This window comes from Meles meles, chromosome 16 (genome assembly GCF_922984935.1).
Source record: "Meles meles chromosome 16, mMelMel3.1 paternal haplotype, whole genome shotgun sequence".
NCBI classification, from domain to species: Eukaryota; Metazoa; Chordata; class Mammalia; order Carnivora; family Mustelidae; genus Meles; species Meles meles.
This window is the reverse complement of record NC_060081.1, coordinates 40080814-40102615: the sequence shown is the minus strand read 5'-3', so window position 1 is coordinate 40102615 and position 21802 is coordinate 40080814. Positions and strand designations below refer to the sequence as shown.

At 49.5% G+C, this 21802-nt stretch overlaps 1 protein-coding gene across 5 annotated transcripts in view; it reads right to left on the bottom strand.

Moving 5' to 3' along the window:
• Positions 1–5651: 5651 nt before the first annotated feature.
• The window catches only part of OVOL2 (ovo like zinc finger 2), a 29860-nt gene continuing 13709 nt past the window's right edge, over positions 5652–21802 (bottom strand). For all 5 annotated transcript variants that reach the window (XM_045981867.1, XM_045981870.1, XM_045981866.1 and 2 more), the window contains 2 exons: positions 19360–19549; positions 5652–6335 (listed from right to left, as the gene is read on the bottom strand). In XM_045981867.1, coding sequence (XP_045837823.1) covers positions 6022–6335; positions 19360–19549 — 504 coding nt within the window. In that variant the 3' untranslated portion in view covers positions 5652–6021. The remainder of the gene's footprint in view (positions 6336–19359; positions 19550–21802) is intronic.

Genomic DNA, 21802 nt, shown 5'->3' with positions numbered 1-21802 from the left:
GTTACACAAGAAGCTAACAGTGGATGACTACAATGGTAGAGACGCATGGCAGATGAGGAACAGATTTGGAGGGAAGACATGCATTTTAGTATATATATTTTTTTATTTCTCCCCCAAACACGACGTAATTTTGCAGTGAGTGATTTACTCCTTTAGCTCTGAAAGAGGTCCCTTATCCAAAAGTAAATAATCCATGGAGAAATAGCCTGAGCTTACAGACCTCAAGCTTTTTCACCTCTAATAGTCCATTCCTGTGATTAAACCCCCAGCTGCTTAGAGCACTGGCAGCTACAGTGATCATGTCCTTTACCCCCTCCCCACCAGGATAACCCAAAGCCAATGACTGGTTCCCAGGTCTCAAAGAGGGACAGCGTCTATAGTACCATTCACTCTCCAGAGTTCCCCTGGGATCAAGCTGAGGTTAGACTCTAGCTGAGCCCACATCTTTGCCTGGCTTCTTCCTGTTGTAACTTGTTTCCATCTCCTCCTTACTGGTTTCTCCCGAGAGCCTCTCTCAAGAAATCACTTAGCCAGAATCCCTGTCTTAAGCTCTGCTCGTAGAAACTCAACCTAAGGGACACCTGGGTGGCTCAGTCAGTTAAGTGCCTGCCTTTGGCTCAGGTCATGATCCCAGGATCCTAGGATCGAGTCCTGGGTGGGGCTCCTTGGCAGGGAGCCTGCTTCTCCCTCTGCCTGCCGCTCCCCCGCTTGTGTTCTATCTCTCTGACAAATAAATAAAATCTTTAAAAAAAAAAAAAGAAACTCATCCTAAGACATCAACCAGATAAACCACCTTAACTGTTAACAGACCCTTTCTCCAAAATGCACCACTGGTAGGCACTTTTATTTATTTTTTTTATGATTTTATTTAGGGGCGCCTGGGTGGCTCAGTCAATTAAGCATCTGCGTTCAGCTCAGGTCATGATACCGGGATTCTGGGATCAACCCCGCATTGGGTTCCCTGCTCAGTGGGGAGCCTGCTTCTCCCTCTACCACTCCCCCTGCCTGTGCTCTCTCGCTCTGTCAGATAAATAAATAAAGTCTTAAAAAAAAAAAAAAAGATTTTATTTATTTGTCAGAGAGAGAGCACAAGCAGGGGGAGTGGCAGGGGGAGCGGCAGGCAGAGGGAGAGAAGAGAGGGTAAGAGGGTAAGAAGGTAAGAGAGGGTAAGAAGCATGATGCAGGACTTGATCCCAGGCGGCTTAAAAGCCACACAGGCGTCTCCTGGTAGGCACTTCTGACCAGCACACGTGTGAATTTCCACACTGTGCTGACCCAATACCAACCAAAAGCAAAAATGGTGCTGGCTGGCCTTTGTACAAGTTCATACATGGTTTCCAATGAGGGATAGAAAATATTGACAATAACTCATGCATGCATTCATTTCTATGCCCACCACCCATGAACCTAAGGTCCCGAGACCCCCACCCTGAGAACTAGTTCCCCTGAAATCATGATCCCAGACACTTTCGTTGGATTCTGACAATTGGCTGCGAGAGGACAGGCAAACAGGGTTGGGAGGAGAGGGCCAAAGGCCCAGGTGAATGTCAGCTGGCTTTGCCTGCTGTACCAGAGAATTGGAGACGTCCACCACGATCCGTTCCTTGGTCCAGGCATACGAGAGTGTTAGGACTGAGAAGGCTGCATTTTCCTGCTCCTGCGGTAATACAGCAAAATCCTCACCCTGGAATGGGAGTGGAAGGGCAGTGTGCAGTGTCCAGGCCGGCAGCTTCAGATAGTGGGTGTGACCCTTCCACACCGGTACCAGACCCCGCACCACCCTGCTCAGGTCTCAGCCCTTGGCCAACCCCCTAACTCTGCCCGAGAGCTTCTCCTGTCACAGGAAGAATGCTTGGCTAGGGCAATTTGGAAGGCCCCCAGTGCCTGCACCCTCAAGTAAATCCCCAGGGATGGGGCGTTAGTGGACAAATGGTTTCCTACCCTCTCAAAGGGGGGGTTACAATGAGGCACATCTATACTATTTGCTGGGAATCCCCACTAGGATCAAGCTTCAGTTGCCACAGTAGGAACTTCCTTGATTATATTCCCTTTATTGGCTGTGTGCTCTCTCCTACCACATTTCCCCACTCCCACTACAGATGGTTCCTGACTTCAGCTGGAACCCTTGCCTCAGAACCTGCGGAGAAACCCAGAGCAAGGTAATTCTTCTACCGGCCAAAACCCACACAGACCCAGTTTCAACCACGCGTATGTTAGAAGTGTCCTAAGGCATGGTAGAGCAACAAAGGAAGTAAGTCCAGGTCTCTCGGGGACCTGGGGGGCTCAGTTGGTTGAGCATCTGCCTCTTGATTTCCGCTTGGGTTGTAATCTCAGAGTCATGGGCCCAAGCCCCACATCGGTCTCTGCACTGAGCATGGAGTCCATTTGAGATTCTCTCCTTCTGCCTCTGCACCCCCCTCTTTTTCTCTCTGAAATAAGTAAATAAATAAACTTTTTAAAAAGATTTTATTTGGGGTGCCTGGGTGGCTCAGTGGGTTAGACCTCTGCCTTTGGCTCAGGTCATGATCTCAGGGTCCTGGGATCGAGCCCCGCATCAGGCTGTCTGCTCAACAGGGGGCCTGCTTCTCCCCCCCCCCCCCGCCCCCGACTTCTCTCTGCCTGCCTCTCTGCCTACTTGTGATCTCTCTCTCTGTGTCAAATAAATAAATAAATAAATCTTTTAAAAAATAAAAATTAAAATATTTAATTTATTTGAGAGAGTGCAAGCACAAGTAGGGGGAGGGGCAGAGAGAGAGGGAGGAGCCCAATGCGGGACAGACTCTCAGGACACTGGGATCATGACCTGAGCTGAAGGCAGACAGTTAGTTAATCGACTGAGCTGCCCAGGCGCCCCAATAAATAAGTCTCTAAGAAAAAAAAAAAAAAAAAAGAAGTAGTCCAGGTCTCTGAGTGATGGCATAACCACCACCCAGAACTGCTGGCAAGAAATTATCTTCTCTCTTCTTTAACCCACAGAATTTGGAGGGAATTTTGTTAAAGCAGCTGTGCCTTGTCCTAGCCAGGAAACCTGCCCAACACCCATTTCCTCTCTGGTCATGGCACCTACTTTTCTGCTGGGGAACCACTTTCCTATTCCCAGGCCAGTGACCTGTTCACACCACCCTGGCTTCAGGGGAGGCAGGAGCATATTGCTCAGGCCTGGGCCAACAAAACCCCTTATCTCTGAGCATAGCGAGGGGATCAGAGATGGTCCCAAGAGCCAAATCGGGCCACTCAGAGACAAGAAGCATCAGCTCAAAATCAGACCCTTTTTCTGCTGAGCTGCTATACTATGGGACAGGAGTCCAAAGCAGTGGTGGCCATGAGGCCCCCACCTGAACCTGCCTGAGAAAGAAGTCACCTGTGGGAAAACCAGATGTAAGACAGAGAGAAAGATGAGTAATACCATGATTTAAGCACCTAGATCCAGCCATCCCCGAAGCTGGAACAACCCTAGATTTGTCAGCCAATACATCCTCTTTTCTGTTAAAGTCATTTTATTTTTTTTTAAAGATTCTATTTTTAAGTAATCTCTACACCCGATGTGGGCCTCAAACTCACAATCCTGACATCAAGACTTGCATGTTCCACCAATGGAGCCAGCCAGGAGCTCCTGTTAAAGTCATTTTAAACTGAGTTTCTGTCACTAGCAACCAAAAGAGTTCTGTTTAATAAAAATCGGTCCCAGGGCGCCTGGCTGGCTCAATTAGGAGATCATACGGCTCTTGATCTCAGGGTCATGAGATCAAGCCCCATGCTGGGCATAGAGCTTACTTTTAAAAAAACAAATTTAAATTATGTAAATAAATAAACATCCATCCCTAAAGAGAACATCTTTTTAGCTGGTTCACAGTTCCCTGCGCAAAACAGGACAAGGCCAGCTGCCCCAGATAGTCGTTTAGATATTCCCTTATCATTTTGTTGTCAGAATTACCCAGATAACTGTGAAAAGCAAATCAAACACTTTCTAGGCTCCCTTCCCTGTACCAAGTGCTAGGAGACACGACAGGATGTCAACAATTGGCCCCCTGCCCCCAGGGCGGAGCCCTCAGTGCTGGCCATCCCAGGAGGCTGGAAGAGCCTTCACAACTTCCTACTCTGCTGCTCCAGGCCCCAAGTGCATCCCCAGTCACCATGAACACGTGGATGTGGCCACGTAGACCACATGGTGCTGTGGTCTCAGCTCTCAGGTCTTCGTGCGAGGCCAAGCAGGACCACATCAACCCAGCAGGATGGCTCTGGGGCACTGAGTGTCGCCGTTTAGAAAAACCAAAGGTGTGAGGATCTCCCAAAGCCTGCCCTAGCCTCATGCCTGCCTCTACTACGGGGGAGGTGGTTCTTTCCTTTCTTAAATGTGGGGAGAGGGAAAGAGGGATTTTGTCTGGGTTTAGGATTCCTGGCCTTTTCCTCCCACCACCAGCGGATGGCCCCTGCAGCTGCCTCATCTGCTCCTGGGCACTGGGACGCTGACCCCTTCAGGAGAGCTCTGAGGATTGTTCCAGAGAATGCTGCGCAGCCGGGGTGCCCCACATCATAGATGCTCCACAGAAAGGTTTATTCCCTCCCTTCAGAAAGGGGAGCCGACTCGCAAGACCGATGTTAACTCAAGTTAGAATCCACGCCACTGAAATTGTCCAGATCTTGGCATGATGCCTGGCCCAGGGTGTGGGAAAGGAGGACATTGGGGGAGGGAGTGAAGCAGGCAGAGAGGTGGAAGGAGGAGGGAGAGGAAAGGAGAGGAAGAAGGGCCATCACCCAAATGTTCCCCAGCCCAAGAAGCAGCCTGGTCCTGATGCGAGATCTTCTTCCTCTTCCGGGGAGGAAATGAAGCTGGGGCTGTCAGACCCAGGGCAACGCGGGAAGCCCGCCCAAGGACTGCGGGGTACAGGAGATGGGCACTCCGCGCAGTTCCCACAGCTCCCTGGACTGGGGAAAATCCCTCTCTCGGCCACCAGGGTTCCCTGAGGATTTAGGCCCTTCCTACTACCCCTGCTACCCCTGCTACCCCTGCAGGGTCACCGAAGGACCCTGGAAACCACCTCACCACCCCTCTCGTCCCCAGAGGGTGCTGCCTCTCCTTTGCCCTATCTCGGTCTCAGGTCTGCTTTACTGTGAACGTCCTGGGCCTCTGGAACCAGGCATCCCAGGTGAGGAGATCCAGGTGGCCAAAGGTCACAGCGCTCAGCAGTCACATGCCCTGAAGGAGACTGCTCTCCCTCCCACAAGAACACAGCATGCACCTGGCCAGGGAGCGCTCCTGGCAGTCCTGCTTCTTCCGGCTTCACGGGCAGCCAGCAAATCCCAGCCCCAGAAAGCCAGAAGTTCCACAGTAATCCAGGGCCACAAAAAGTGATGAAAGCATTCAGGAGTGACGTCTACCCCAGGCGTCTCTGCCCACCTGCCTTGGGGCACCTGTCCATTGGCCCTCCTACCCCGTACTCAAGATCTCCTTCTTCAAACCCACCTACCAATACAAAGTCATTCGTACCAAACAACCTGAAATCGAAGGTCACACATTAGGCCCTAATCAGGGAGCTAGAACTCAATGCTCTGTTTTGTTTTATAATTTCATAAGAACATTTCATTTATTAAAATAATTCCTGTAAACTCTTTTGGAATAATAAAATCATTTTCCTTGCTTGAAGAGCATGGCAAATGGAAGTACTTTTATTTCAAGGCACCATAAAATGAGAGTCTCTCTAAGAACACCTCGGCCTCCACATGTGAAAATCCTAAAAAAAAAAAAAAAAAAAAAAAAAAAAAAAGGAGAGAGAAAGAAAGAAAAATGCCTTACAGTGATCGTGACCATCCACAAACTTTTGTTAATGTGACTGTCAACAGGATGTGGGTTACAGGGGGCCTGACACCACTATTCTCATTGATGACCCTTAGAACAGATCCCTCGGCTCCGCCTCCGGCCCCGGAAGAGCAGACGGATGAACTGAACCCAAGTGGGTTGGAGGGGAACCTTCAAAACCCCAAATCCCTGTAAACGCGGTAGCTCTGGCTGCCTCCTCCTCCTCACTTCTCCTCCTCCTCGCTCAGGTTGGCATTCCCTGGGCGCGTGGACATCAGCTTCGTTTGCAAAAGAGCCGCTAGTTTTTTGGACGTCTTTTTGAGAAAGGCGCTGCCCGGGTGGGCACTGTTCACGTGCAGGTACAGGTCCTCCTGGGTGGGGCCCGTGTAGCCACAATCCTCACACACGTAGAGCTTGTCCCGGCGTTGCTTGTAGGCATACTGCTGCTGCACCCCGTGGATCTTCTTCAGGTGGGACTCCAAGGAGCAGCGCTGGGTGAAGGCTTTGTTGCAGATGTCACATTTGTAGGGGCGAATGCCTGCAAGGTCGATGGGCAGACATATCACCAGTGGGTCACGGTCACGCCAGAGCCTCCCAACCATGAAGCCATTTAAAAACATGATGCACTCAGGGAAATACAAATCAAAACCACAATGAGATACCACCTCACACCAGTCAGAATGGCTAAAATTAACAAGTCAGGAAATGACAGATGCGGGCGAGGATGCGGAGAAAGGGGAACCCTCCTACACTGTTGGTGGGAATGCAAGCTGGTGCAACCACTCTGGAAAACAGCATGGAGGTTCCTCAAAATGTTGAAAATAGAACTACCCTATGACCCAGCAATTGCACTACTGGGTATTTACCCTAAAGATACAAACATAGTGATCCGAAGGGGCACGTGTACCCGAATGTTTATAGCAGCAATGTCTACAATAGCCAAGCTATGGAAAAAACCTAGATGTCCATCAACAGATGAATGGATAAAGAAGATGTGGTATATATACACAATGGAATACTATGCAGCCTCAAAAGAAATGAAATCTTGCCATTTGCGACGACGTGGATGGAACTAGAGCATATCATGCTTAGTGAAATAAGTCAATCGGAGAAAGACAACTATCATATGATCTCCCTGATATGAGGACATGGAGAAGCAACATGGGGGGGTTAGGGGGATAGGAGAAGAATAAATGAAACAAGATGGGATTGGGAGGGAGACAAACCATAAATGACTCTTAATCTCACAAAACAAACTGGGGGTTGCTGGGGGGAGGTGGGTTTGGGAGAGGGGGAGGGGGCTATGGACATTGGGGAGGGTACGTGCTATCGTGAGTGCTGTGAAGTGTGTAAACCTGGCGATTCACAGACCTGTACCCCTGGAGATAAAAATACATTATATGTTTATTAAAAAAAAAATTTGGAAGGGGAGGCGAACCATAAGAGACTATGGACTCTGAAAATCAACCTGAGGGTTTTGAAGGGTCAGGGGTGGGAGGTTGGGGGAACAGGTGGTGGGTAATAGGGAGGGCACGTTTTGCATGGAGCACTGGGTGTTGTGCAAAAACAATGAATACTGTTACGCTGAAAAAATAAATAAAATGGAAAAAAAAAAAGAAAATTTAGCAAATGAAAAAAAAAAAAAAAAAACCATGATGCACAACCCAACAGCAGAAAACCAAACCGCCTGATTCAAAACCGGGCAGAGGAACTGGACAGATCTTTTTCCAAAGAAGGCATGCAAAGAGCCAACAGGTACGTGACAAAGTGCTCCACGCAGTTGGTCGTCAGGAGAACATGAATCACGGCTGCAATGAAATATCACCTCCCACCCGTTAGGATGATTATTATCATCAAAGACAAGAGATAGCAAGGGTCCTTGAGGATGTGGAGAAAAGGGAGCCCTTGTGCACTGCTGGTGCAAATGTAAATTGATACAGTCATTATGGAAACCAGTATGGAGGTTCCCCAAAAAACAAAAATTAGCACTACCATGTGACCCAGAAATCCCCCATCTAGGATCTATTTCCAAAGGAAATGAAAAGAGGATCTCAAAGACACATCGGGACACCCACGTTCACTGCAGCATTATTAACAACAGCCAAGACATCCAAATAACATAAGTGTCCATCAGCAAATGCATGAATAAAAAATATATGGCATATTTATATAAAGGAGTATTATTCAGCCACGAGAAAGAAGGAACTCCTACTATTTGCAATATCGTGGATGAACCGTGAGGGCATAATGTGAAATAAACCAAACAGAGAAAGGCAAATACTGCGTGGTACCACTTGTGTGTGTATAAAAGTCAAACCCATAGGAACAGAGTGGATAAATGGTTGCCAGGAGCTGAGGGCCGGGGGAAAAAAAAAATCAGCCTGACCAGGGACTCAATATGAGGAAAACGATTCCCAAGGGTTCCCAACATCCACGTGAGCAAAGATAAAAAGAGATGCCAACTTAGCAAAGAAACACCAGGAGGAAACACCAGGAGGAAAGGTTTTTGGTTTTCCCACTTGTATGCCTCAATGTTTTGATTTTATAGTGGGCAAAGTAAACCTTGTTTTTATTTTACTTGTGGTTTTCCTGGAAACAGACCCTGTAAAAAAGATTCCGGTCCATGAGTGAAGAAGTGGGGCGGCGAGAGGAAGGAGCCCTACAAGGTGGGGACAGCAAGGCAGTCACCGCTGTGAGCGACCAGAGTCCAGTTCCACTGGACAAGGTAGAACACTCACCTCTGAGTCATCTCGCCCCTCACAGCTATGGTCTCCACCTCTCCACCCCACCCCCCCCACCCCCGTCCCCACTCTCCAGCAGCCTGTCAGGGGCTGTCCCCGGGGGGTGCCGATTCTTCCTCCCTGTCTGGTGCCAGCAAGAACGCTCTCAGACAGAGTAGCAGGTGTGGGCAGTTGCAACAGGGATGGGTGTGCCCAGAAATGGCAGGAGCCAGGGGCGTGGGCTGGACACGGGTAGCATCTGCTACAGTTATGAAAGCATTTCCAAACCAGATCTCTCACTGGCCTTGAAATTGGGCTAATATCAGTGGGGCTTTCCTTCTAGATGGAGAGTTCCCACGTGCCATCTCCACCAGGGATCATCTTAGAGCCCAGAGGCCAGCAGAGCCATCCCCTACAGGAACCCTCAAAGCCTCCGATGCAGAATTTAAGGGCATGCCAAAAACTCATCAATCCAGTGAGATAATATTTCAAAAATCGGAACACATTAAAAAAAATCCATAGGAACGAGTTATCAAAATCTTAAACAAGGACAAGACCCAACAACACCATCCTCGAGCTTGAGGTGAAAGGAAAAACACGCACTCTATGTAGATGTTTTCATGTATTTTTTAAATGGTTATTCTTTTCCCCATAAAGTTCTAGCTGTTGAAAAAATACACTGCACAATTGAAAAGTAGCTGAATTAAAACTCACACTTAAAAATATTTCAATATGGGGGCGCCTGGGTGGCTCAGTGGGTTAAGCCGCTGCCTTCGGCTCAGGTCATGATCTCAGGGTCCTGGGATCGAGTCCCACATCGGGCTCTCTGCTCGGCAGGGAGCCTGCTTCCCTCTCTCTCTGCCTGCCTCTCTGCCTACCTGTGATCTCTCTCTCTCGCTGTCAAATAAATAAATAAAAATCTTAAAAAAAAATTTTTTTTTTAAAGTTTCAATATATATTTTTTAAACACGAAAATGGAATTTATGATGATTTTACTATCCTGGCTTTAATGGAAGCAAACTTATCCAAAGATATTTTCAAAATCTACTTTTTTAGCTTCACAATGCTCTGGAGGATTTCTCCGTGTTGGTGCCTACAGCTCAGTTTCATTCCTTTTCAACAGCACCGTGGTGTTTTCTCAGACGCTATACCCAAATGCCATCTCTCACAAGCCAGAGATAGACTGACTGACTGCCTTGTAACAACCGGGTCCTCACCTTTGCTCCTGGGACCAACAGTCACACTGCATCCCCTGGGAGCTTCTGGCCATGCAGAGTTGCAGCCCCCCCGCCCCCCAAACTGAATCGAATGTGGAGCCACGGTCCTCAAACCCAAGGGGTTCATCAGAACACAGACTCCTGGCCCCAGCCCTGGTGTTTCTTGTTCTGGGGTAGGGCTGAGACTCCCATGTTTCTAGTGAGTTCCCAGGTGATGGGAAGGCTGCTTGTCCAGGGATCTCTTTGGCGAGTCACATGTCTAACTCCATGCCAAATGAGGCGTGACCAAAACTGAAGCAGGAAGAAACGAACATTCGACGAGACCCATGACCAGCAAGGAGATTGAATCAGTAACCAAAAAACTCCCAACAAACAAAGTCCAGGACCAGGCGATTTCGCAGACAAATTCTACCAAACAAGGCATGAGGATAGTACTTCAGGCTCTGAAAGCAGCCCTGGCCTCAGTATTTTCTCTCCCAGGTTACAGGTCCCCATTTTCTTAATGGCAGATGATAAGGGAAGTTGAAATGGAAAAAAACTATTTCCCCCCACCTCCATCCAACCACCCGAAGGGTTTGGAAACCGAACCCCTTCCACTTTTCATGCAGTCCATGTCCAGAATCACACAGGTGAAACATATCCTGTAACACACATGTGAAAAAGGTGTATTGGGTCAATGCAATTCTATTCAGGCAGAGTGCAGGTCGATCTTACATTCCATACATTCTAGAACAACTGCCAGAAGTTAAGAAACTCCTTTCTAATCCTCGGTATTGGGCAGGCACATAATAGGTGCTCAGTAAATAATTTTTAAATGAAGGAATTAATGAATGAACCCCTACTGGCCCAGAGAAAGAGATTTAAGAAACAAAGAGATTTAAGAAACTGGCAAATTTAAGTGGGGTGCCTGGGTGATTCAGTCAGTTAAGCGTCTGCCTTTGCCTCAGGTCATGATCCCAGGGTCCTGGGATGGAGTCCCACATCAGGATCCCTGCTCAGTGGGGAGCCTGCTTCTTCCTCTTCCTGCTGCTCCTCCCGCTTATACTCTGTCAAATAAATAAATAAAGTCTTTTTTTTTTTTTTAAGATTTTATTTATTGGAGAGAGTGAGAGAGGGCAGGAGCAGGGAGGAGAGGGAGAAGCAGGCTACCCTCTGCGCGGGGAGCCCTATGTGGGTGGGACTGGATCCCTGAACTCCGGGATCATGACCGGAGCTGAAGGCAGACGCTAACCAACTGAGCCACTCAGGTGCCCCAATAAAATATTAAAAAAAAAAAGAAAAGAAAGAAATTCACCCAGAGACCAGTTACTCCTTTCAATAGTTATTGGAAATAACCCACTACTGTTTTAAAACATCCAAACTAAACACGTGGAGACGACAGCACACTTACCCCTCCGCGAGCTCCGAGGCCCCCCCCCCCCGAAAGGATGTTTCCAATCCTGCTCTAGGAAGCCCCGCCCCATCGGTGACCCAGAAAGGTGATCTGAAGTGGCTGCTGACCAGGGCTTTGCCAGATCCCTGTCCCCTGGCAGAGGTAAGGGGCCAGGAGTGCATTTCCTTCTCCATCCAGCAGGTCGGCTGAGCCCCTTCCACAGACAGAACCCCAACAAGGCCCTGGGCAGCAAAGGCTAGAGATTCCAGAGCCCTGCATCATCCAGACGACAGAGAGAATAGGGATGACCACTGCGGGGGGGCTGTTCCCAGGGACGGTGGGATGTGAGCCAGGCTCAGAGGACAAGGGACTCACAGACACCAAGATGGATGTTAGACGGCAAGCTCCGAAAACTGCAGTTAGGGCAATTATGACTTTTGCACACCTGCTTCAACTCCCCTCTCTGGAAATACCACATTCATCCATCACTCACTGATGCAAGCAGACGCGGTCATGCAGCAGCCCCCCGGTGACCCTTTCTGGGCTTGGGAACAAAGCCCTTCCTCCTGGAATCCCCAGCCCGCCATGAACTCAGGGGTAGGTGGGAGATGAAGGTGGGCAGAGAGGATACCTGGGCAAAGGGGACTGATGCCAAGGCCTCCCCAACTCTGGGGACTCACCCACCTTAGTGCTCTGGAGCCAAGGCCAACCTTGCCCCTGTCTGGAGTGGGATACCGGAACTCGAAACCATAGCTGCACCAGACATCATTAACCTACTGACACCACCCAGCGAGAGTCCCAGGCCTCTGAAAACCCACGCATCACACATCAGCCACTCATCACGTGAGCCCACGATGGATGGCTTAGCCCCTCCAGACCTGTTTCTTCACCCATAAAATGGGGATAACATTCATACCCCCTTGTTAGGCCGCTCAGAGGATTAATGGCGATGTCACCTGCAAAGGGCCCAGCACATATTACGTACTCAGTGGGATACAGCCCTGAGAGTTTACAGTCCAGCTCAACAGAACAAGGATATGCTCTCCTCCTAAACTAGCTGGCAGGTACGTATGTAGTATGTCTTTACACTGGCTCAATATCGACACTTCGCACGCACTTTGGGATGTGTTGTTTATTTCCCAGTGGGGAAAGAAAAGGATAATTGTTTTCAATATGGTCATGAGGTGTCTGGTGGAGAGAAGAGTGGAGAGACCTCCATTTCATTGGTGATCCTCTGGAATGTTGTGCCAAACAGCCTCTCTGACCTTATCCAAAAAAACACTGCGTTGGGTCATCCAAAAGGGTTTCTTCTCTTCAAATTTTCTATTCCTATTACCAAAATCAAGCTTGGCATCACACATCTCCGAAGAAAATTCTTGGCAACAGGTACTTTCTGCTTGCTCTCCTTGCCCAGTGCTCCCTTGCTGAACTTGTACAATCATGAACTTCAGCAAGAAGCGTTTTACAGGCCTCCTTGTGGGGGTAGTTCTTCAGGGCAGCCTCCCTGGTGGCCGTGCCCACCAAAGACTGCCATGTGTTGACCTTTGGCCCATTTTAAGGAAATTATCTACAGAAAGACTGACACAGGTAGACAAAGCAGGTGTAAGAATATTCATGGCAGTCTGACACTTAAGGAAAGAAGGAAGGAAGGAAAGAAAGGAGGGGAAGAAAACTCTGAGAATGGAAACAATTTCATCATTTGGGACAAGGGGAAATCATGGTGCCTCCACACTAGAAATTGTCATAATCTCATATTAAGAAATGCCCTATTAAAGAGGCGTGTCTGCCTGTATAGGTATGAAAGAGGATCCAAGGTACATATGACATGAAAAAAGCAATGTGTATTAACAACTTTGGGGGATAACTATTAATTGGTGGTTTGCTTTCAGGTGTGGAACTTTAAGGACTTGGGAGGGGGAGGAAGTCTTTACTTTTCTTCCCTTTCATTTCCACTCCCCACTTTCCTATTATTTCTTTAGCTAAAAAGTAAGTGAAAATGAAATAGAGTAGGGACAGCCTGATGAGCCCAGGAGGCGATCCCACAAGACATCCTTGAACTCCCTAGCCGTGGAGTTTACTTTCTTCTTTTTCTGCCATCTGCCCCACTCCAAACTTCTCCCAATCTGCATTTTTCCTGGTCGAGTCAATCCTTCCCTGTAGGTTCCAAACAAAGACACTATTGTTTCCTCTTCTTCAATCAAGATGGGATTTGTTTGCCTTCCAATCCCTCTCAATGTGGCCTGATGGAAGATAAGGCCAGAGGGCGTCCCAAGGGGTGGGGCAGATACTGCGGTGGGCCCATGCCCCCTCCCCACCTCCCGGACTCCTCGAGTCTACATTCCTCAGCTTCTCTCTGGAACTCCAGAAGCTTCCTCAGGAATGGCCGGCAACGGGAATGGCCGGCAACGGGAATGGCCTTTGTTCCAGAGTCAGAAAGTTATAACCAAGGAGGGTTATACCTCACAGCATGAGACCCCTGAAGTCTGCGCTGGGGACCCCGCAGATGTATGTGGCCTTCTAGCCTGTTTAGAGTGGCTTACAAGTTCTCGTCTTTACTGGCTGGAGTCTCTTACAGAGTCAGTAGCCATTTTCCGAACAAGAAAAAAATAAAAGACTTTCAGTAAATGCTGAACTTGTCTGAGGGACCTTGGCACATCTGGCCACACCAGTCAACAATGCCCAGGCCACGCTGTGGTCCTGGATGAACGTGGTTCTGCTTGACAGGTGCCCACATGCCGCTTCTGGTGCTGGGTCCCGAGCAGTGAAGTGGGGTACTCGGTGCTGAGTGTGGCACATGCAAATGCTGGGTATTACGTTTTATTCTAGAATACGGATCCCCCGCTACAAGGCAAATCATTTTCTTCCATGGATGGCCGTTCTTAGGAGGCATTCCAGCTGGTTCAAACTAAACATTGAAACAAACCCAAAAGAATCTTCTCTAAAAACAGGCCCGTGATGTGATGTTTTTCACAGGCAGGGAACTGAATATACATTCGTTTCTTTCTTCTTTTTTTTTTAAGGATTTTATTTGTTTGAGGGAGAGTGCTTGAGCAGAGGGGGAGGGGCAGAGGGAGCCGCAGACACCCCGCTGAGCAGGGAGCCCGATGCAGGACACGATCCTAGGACCCAGAGATCATGACCTGAGCTGAAGGCCTATTGGGAACCGACTGAGCCACCCAGTCGCTCCACATTCACTTCCTCCAAGCTCATGGCCCCTTCTCTCTATTTTGACCAGAATCTCCCACACTGGCCTCAGTGGTCCCGTCAACTCCAAAATAGAGCAGTTTCCTCTACTATGTGTGTCGGGAAATCTGCTGGTCTCTTTGCACAACTCCCTTGGTTAGTTAGTGCTTCATGCTGCATCTATCCTGTGTGGACCACTAATGGCTCCCGACTGCCCCCTTCTCCAAGGAATGGGCACTGGGCAACTGACCTCCCGCCCAGGGGAGAGGCGGCTGTCTGACCGACATCCAAGTGACCCCCACTTGCCTATAGTGTTTTCACACCCCAGAGCCCCCGTGGGACCAGGCTGAGGCCACATCTCAGCTCACCCCCTGCCCCTGTTCTATCCTACTCCCCGCCCCCCTCCCTCCAGGTTTCCTCTGACCCCTCCCTCAAGAAATCATTTTATAAGAAGCACCATCTCAGAATCTGCTCCTAGGGAACCTGACCCAAGACAGTCTGGATTGAAAACTGCCCTTGTTTGCTGATCTGTTTTCACAAAATGTTAGTTTTTTGTGCATCAGTTTCTGTCTACCAACCTTGAATCAGATGTCATTTGACTAACATCCCCCCTCCCCATCACACACACACCCCCTCTGAGTTACTTTTTTCTTGGCGAAGTCAACCAAATAAAAAAAAAAAAACCACCACCAACAACAAAAAAAACCAAAAAACCTTAATCTTTTCTTTCATCCACTTGGATATTAAGGTAAGACATTTACAGGCTCTGGTTTCCCTGGGTCTCTTTCGAGGTGTCTCCTTGTGTTCTGAGTCTTTCCTCAGAGGGCCAGTCCCTCCCAGCACAGGACAGAAGGAGACCTGGGGGAAGGAGAGATTAATCCTGACTCTCTCCACCACTCTCTTTGCCCACCTCATTGATGCTGTAGCCACAGTTCTCAATAGAAGGGTCCTGAGATCCCAGCTAAGTCTTTAAATGAGTCATGACTGGTCCAGTCGGGTTCTAAGCAAACACAGCCTTCACTCAATTGCTGTCTCCCATATCTGTGTTCACACATCTTTGCTTCTGGTCAAAATACATTTACTTGTAATTGTCAATAGCAAAAATCCAACCTTCACGTCTTCATCAAGACCCAGCATTCTGGTAAGGTCTTTTGGAACCAGGGAGGTTATTTACACGAACTTTGAAAATGATGATGAGAATCCTAGATTTTTGCTCTTTTTACTGACTAATCCTTTTGTGTAGAGCTTGAGGGAAGGCAGGGCAGGCCCTCCCACCAGGACGCTATGGCTGCTCCTTCCACTGCTGGCCTGGCTGCATCCCCAAGCCAAAAATCCTTTTTTCCATTTGCTACCACCTAATTTGCCAGTAAGCCCTTTGCTCCCCATTCTGGTCCCTTATTACCTGCAGGCACCTCTCCAGCAGCAAATAAACCAAGGCAGGAAAAACAGGTTCAAGACATTTCTGTAATTCTATTTGTTGCTCACTTAAGGAGGCAAAATTATGTTTGAAAAAATTTTAAATTACCTGTATTTTTGATCTTATAGTCAATGCTGTCCAGCAGACATTAAAGTACAAGCCACTCTGTAATCTTAAGATGTCCAGTAGCCTCATTAAAATAAGTAAAAAGAGGGGCATCTGGGTGGCTCAGTCAGTTGAGCATCCAACTCTTGATCTCGGCTCAGGTCATTATCTCAGGGTCATGAGATCAGCCCCACACAGGCCCCATGCTGGGTGTGGAGCCTGCTTAAGGTTCTCTCTCCCCCTCTTCCTTTGCCCCCTCCCCCACAAACGTACTTTCTCTAAAAAACCAACAAATAAATAAATAAATAAGTAAAAAGAAAACAGGTGAAATTAATTTCAATGATATATTTTGTTTAACCCAATGTATTCAAAATATTACCATTCCAACGTGGAATCAATATCAAAAACTGAGATGGCTTACACTCTCATTTTGCATTAAATCTTCCAAATCTAGTGTTTTCCACTTAACACCACATCTCAGTTGGACCAGCTACACGCTGGGGGCTTGGTGGCTACCTGTGGCCAGGTCGGCTGCAGCTCTTCCCCTCTTAGATGCCTCCCCTTCATGGAGTAAACTGTGAAGCTCTTCAGGAAAAGCACGAAGTGGAAGACATTATGATTCACCAACTTTAGTAATTTTCAGCCCCTCTATGAGTCACTAGAAATGTCACCTTCGAGGAGCAAGAGAGGGAGGAGCTCAGGAGTCTGAGATGCCGGCCATCTTCCTCCTTGCTCACTCTGCGGGTATCCTGGTGCCACGGAACACGCACGCTCAGACTCCCGTGCTGAGGAAGGCACTGGGAGGCAAAAGGGACAGAGAAGGAACTGACAAAATGGAAGGCCATGAACTCCAGCACCAGCTGGTCTGGTTCCCTGCTCCACCGCCTCTGGTTATCTGACCTCCCTGAGCCCCATGTGATCATCCGTTAAGTGGGGCTCGTTGACTCCTTGGGGATGAGATAGCAGTGTTAAGTGCTGAGGGCCTGGGATGGAGGAAAGTGACCACTCAGGGCTTGCTGCTGTCTGAAGAAGATGTGTGACCTTCTGCAGGGATTCCGAGTCTCTGCCAAGCCATCCCCCTCGCTTGCTAACCCTTCTTGTCCTGAGAGGACACTGTCGACACCCCCACCCATGAGCCTTGCACCGGGCCACCTCAGTTCCAGGAAAGTCAGTGGCTTCTTGCATCTCTCTCCCAAGAGACCTGCAAAAGGCTGGGGGGAGGGGCTGCCTAGGAAAGGAGGGTCCCAGGTCCCTCCCCATCAGGGAGGAATGGGAGTTATTGGATAAATAGCCCAGCTTCCTCACCCCTGGAGCAATTCTATGGAGCATTTTACATGGTTCCTCAGAGGGTCCCCAGTGGGGTTGAGCCCCAGCTCTTCACAGTGATAACCCGCTCATTAGCTGGTTCTTATCGGCTGTCTTCCCCTCCTCATCTCCCTTCGTAGCCCCTCATTATGCTTCCTGAGATCACCTCTCAAAAAAAAACAGCTTACCCAAACCCACAGGACCCCCGCCAGCCCACTGCTCCCTCAGCATTCTCCTTGCTCCAGCCTAAGGGACCCGCCTGGCCACATAGAGATCAAACTTTTGCTGATTCACTGGTTGCTAGGGACTAAAAAAGAAGCCTTACTGCCAGACCCAGGAGAGGACACACTACATGATTCCATCTCTAAGTGGTGCCTCTTGGAGGGAAGGGGATAATGACACAGGGAGGAGTGGGGCCTTCTGGGGACTGGACAAATGGTAGGCCCTTATCTGTGGGTTTGCTTTCAGTGATTCCAGTTACCCATGGTCAACCACAGTCCAGAAGCAGATGATCCTCCTCCTGACCCATCAGCGGAAGGTCAACAGTAGCTTAACACTATGTCATAGTGCCTGCATCATTCACCTCGCTTCATCTCATCGCGTACGCATTTTATCATCTCACATCATCACAAGAAGGGTGAGTATAGTATGACAAGGTACTTCAAGATACAGAGACAACATTCACTTAACATCTATTAGGGTATATCACTCTAATTGTTCTATTTTATTAGCAGTTATTGTTGTTAATCTCTTACTGTGCCCAATACATAAATTAAACTTTATCATAGGTTATGTACATATAGGATATATAGGGTAAAGTACAACCTGTGGTTTCAGACATCCACTGAGGTCTTGGAATGGATCCCTGTGAATAAGGGGGACTCCTGTAGTCTGTTTCGAGGTCTCGGTGCTAGTTATCTGGGTGTGTTCACTTTGTAAAAATTCCTCAACTCGTCAAACTATACACTTATGATTTGCGAGCACTTCTCCAGCGTGCTACATTTAAATTAAAAATCCACTTCAGAAAAGGTTTTTTAAAAGGAAAAAAGGCTAGCCCACTCTCTTAGATGGAGGACACTCTTCGCAGGCCGGGGAAAGAGCTCCTGGCCAGCACTCTCAGAACCAAACGGTGTGATGAAGGTTATAAAAGAAATCCGAATAGACAGGATCAGAAGGGCCCTGGGTGAGGATGGAAGGGCTGGGATCTCCCTCTGGAGGGAGCAATGGACATCTTCCTATCCCACCAAGATGCCAGAGGGAACCCCGGACTCTGAAAGGGCTGGAGGACCGGGAGACTATCTACAGTAAATTCTATGAGGCTGTAGGGAGAACAGGTCATGACCAGGACGGGTCTGAATGGTTAGGACAGGAGGCGTTTACATGAGATGAAATGGGACAGGATGAGACCAGGTGGGGATCTGAAGGTGGGACCCAGACTGTAAGGAGCTTACATGACGTCCATCAAGATGAGAAGTCTGGATTTCATCTTATCTAGAGTTGGAGAATTTTCAGAAGGGAAATGTCATCCTCAGAATTATCCTCAAAAGATCCCTCTTTTGAGGCATGGAACTGTGGGCCTCAAGGGGAAGTCTAGAGGCCAGATGTTTCTAAAATTAAAACTAATGAGGCCTTAACTGATCAGAAGGGCTGGGAGAGAAGCCAGTGGGCACCCCCAGGATTCTCTGTGAACTGAGCTGGTAAGGACCCAGGTCCACGCTTCTTCAGTCAGGAAACTGAGGAAGGACCAAGGGGAGGAAGACACTTGACAGCCTCATACAGGAGACGAACATCTCCTTCTCCACCTGAGCTCTCAGGAGCTCCATCTGAGATAGGTTTACATCCCTACAAAGTTGCAAAGGACACTACCTGTGAGACCACAAGAATCCATTCTAACAGTCACCCCAACAACAGCTGAACTCTGCCCCCAGGGAGTCTTCCGTCCGCCGTCCGTCCGCCATCACAACTCCAAGAACACTTCCAGCCCGTGACCTGTCTTGAGGGACCCTAGAACTTGGGCCATCACCACATCAGACAGAGGTGAAAACAGCGTCTGAAAAGAGGCTTTGCCGGGCTCAAGGTGATTCAGCTGCCTGGTGGCACAGCTGGGACCTGAGCCCAGACGCCCAACCTGCCGATCTTTCCAGAAACGCCACCCTGCCCCACGCTCCCGATGTGGTCCTCTGGTGGCCGAGGAACAGGACCTCCGCCAACAAAAGCAACCGCAAGGCGCACGGCCCCCTCACCTGTGTGCGTGCGGACGTGCCTCTTCAGGTCGAAGGTGTCGTTGAAGCCCTTGCCACAGAAGGTGCACAGGTGCCTCTTCACCTGGTTGTGGCACTTGAGGTGCCGGTTGAGCATGCGCTGCAGGCGGAAGGCCTTGCCGCACAGCTCGCAGCTGTGGGCCGCGGGGTCGCTGCACGTGCCTGTGGTGAACTGGGGAGAGAGACAAGGAGGGGGTGAGAGCTCCAGTGCAGACGGGCACATGAGCTCAGCCCGGGGGCGCACTTCCCCCGTGTGTCGCCAGGCTGGGGCTCCTGACCCCTAAAACTTCCAAACGGGTTTGGGAAAGAGAAGCCCCGCCCCGCATTCATTCGCCCCGCCTGCCTCAGAACAGACTTGTGATTTCTGGGCTCAATGACTCCTCCTGAACATCTACGCTTGCGGGCCTGACAGCAAGTCACTGGAGGCTGGACGAGGGGACTGATGGCGGTATTCCTACGGTGGGAGAAGGTGGTGCCCTCCTCCTCCTTTGCTCCTTCCCGCTGGCCGGAGCTCCAGCAGCCACTCTGGACCATCGACGGGGAAGGGTGGAAGGGCAGAAAGAAAGGAGTCCAGGGGTGCCTGGGTGGCTCAGATCATGATCCCAGGGTCCTGGGTTCAAGCCCTGCCAGGGGATCCCTGCTCAGAGGGAAGCCTGCTTCTCCCTCTCTCACTGACCCTGCTTGTGTTCCCTCTCTGGCTGTGTCTCTCTGTCAAATAAATAAATAAATTAAAAAAGGAGTCCAGGTCCTGATGAGGGCATGGAGCCTATTGTACAGAGTCCCCCAAGACAGACACCGTCAGTTCCTTCTTCCCTGTGCCTGCTGCTCCCTCCATCAGCAGATGGAGACTCTTTCCTCTCCCCAGGGAGCTGGGCAGAGCTTAGGTAATTTCTAGGTGTTAAGACGCTCTGCAGCTGGGGCCACCTGGGTGGCTCAGTCAGTTGAGCATCTGACTCTTGATTTTGGCTCTGGTCATGATCTAAGGTTGTGACATCGAGACCCACGCATTGGGACTCCATGCTGAGGGAGCATGGAGCCTCCTTGGGATTCTACCCCTCTCTCTCTGACTCTGGCCACCCCAACCACTGTGGACACTCTCTCTCTCTCTTAAAAAAAAAAAAAAAAGAGAGGGGCACCTGGGTGGCTCAGTGGGTTAAAGCCTCTGCCTTCTGCTCAGGTCATGATCCCGGCATCCTGGGATCAAGCCCCATATCGGGCTCCCTCCTCAGCGTGGAGCCTGCTCCCCCCACCCCTGCCTGCCTCTCTGCCTACTTGTGATCTCTGTCTGTCAAATAAATAAATAAAATCTTTAAAAAAGAGAGAGAGCGAGAGAGACTATGCAGCTTCCACATGTTCCCTCTTGGAAGCCGGCTGCCATGCAAGACTATGATGCTGCAAGGAAGCTCAAGCAGCCATGGGGAGGACAAGACCACTGGCAGAGCCACTGAGATGCCAGGCAAAGCCTCACTGGGCCTCCCAGCCCAGCCCATGTATGCCATCAGCTAAGGGACTCTGACCAATACCACCCAGGGTAGAGCTGCCTTGCCGGGCCACGCCCCAGCTCCTGACCCACAAAAGTAGGAACACCTAACATGATCATTTTGGGAAGTAACTTGGTCAGGACCCTACAGCTTCATTCTCACAAAATAAACCAAAAAACCCAGGCCCTGGGCTTCTAGTCCCACATGCCCTCAACGATGCTGGCCACTTCAAAGGCAGAAACTTGAATCTATAATCAAGTGGTGAAAAACACCAGAGCCAATATATTCATCAAAGGTTTCCTAGCTACCAAATCAAATCCTTTAGAAGCTCGAGCCGACTGCTCCGTTATTTACAAAAGGGCCTCATAACCTGATTTTCATACAAACATCATTAACAGGAAGAGTCAGTCCCTGCTGGCTCAACACCTCCATAACCTCCAACACCCTTCACCTTCCCTCCACTCTTGGTATCACCCTCCTCAAAGACCCAGCTCAGCTGCTCCCCCCTCCCCGATGCAGCTTCTGCAATTACTGCAGCTTCTGCCCCAGCAGTTTTCTGTGCCAGTGAGACCAGGGCCCTCAAACCCCAGTGTGCGCACAAATCCCCTGGGGCTCTTGTCGAAACTTAGGTTCTGATTCAGCAGGTGTGGCGGAGTCTAGACGCTCCCGGGAGATGCCACTGTGGCACAGACTGTACTGGGGACATGAGGCTATGGTACGGCCCTCCCACAGTTCAGCACTTTATCCCACTCATTCCAGAGGGTTCCGAACTGCACAGATAACTCCTCAGCATTCATCTCGTCTCCTCAAGTAAAGGCCTTTGCAGAAGTCAGCAAGGGTTTGTGCGGCTTGCTGCTCCCCAATCCCCCAAGCTCTGACTCGGGCCGTGGCACAGGGGGTTGGATGGGCAGTGGCTCACAAGTGGCAAAATACAAAGGGACTTG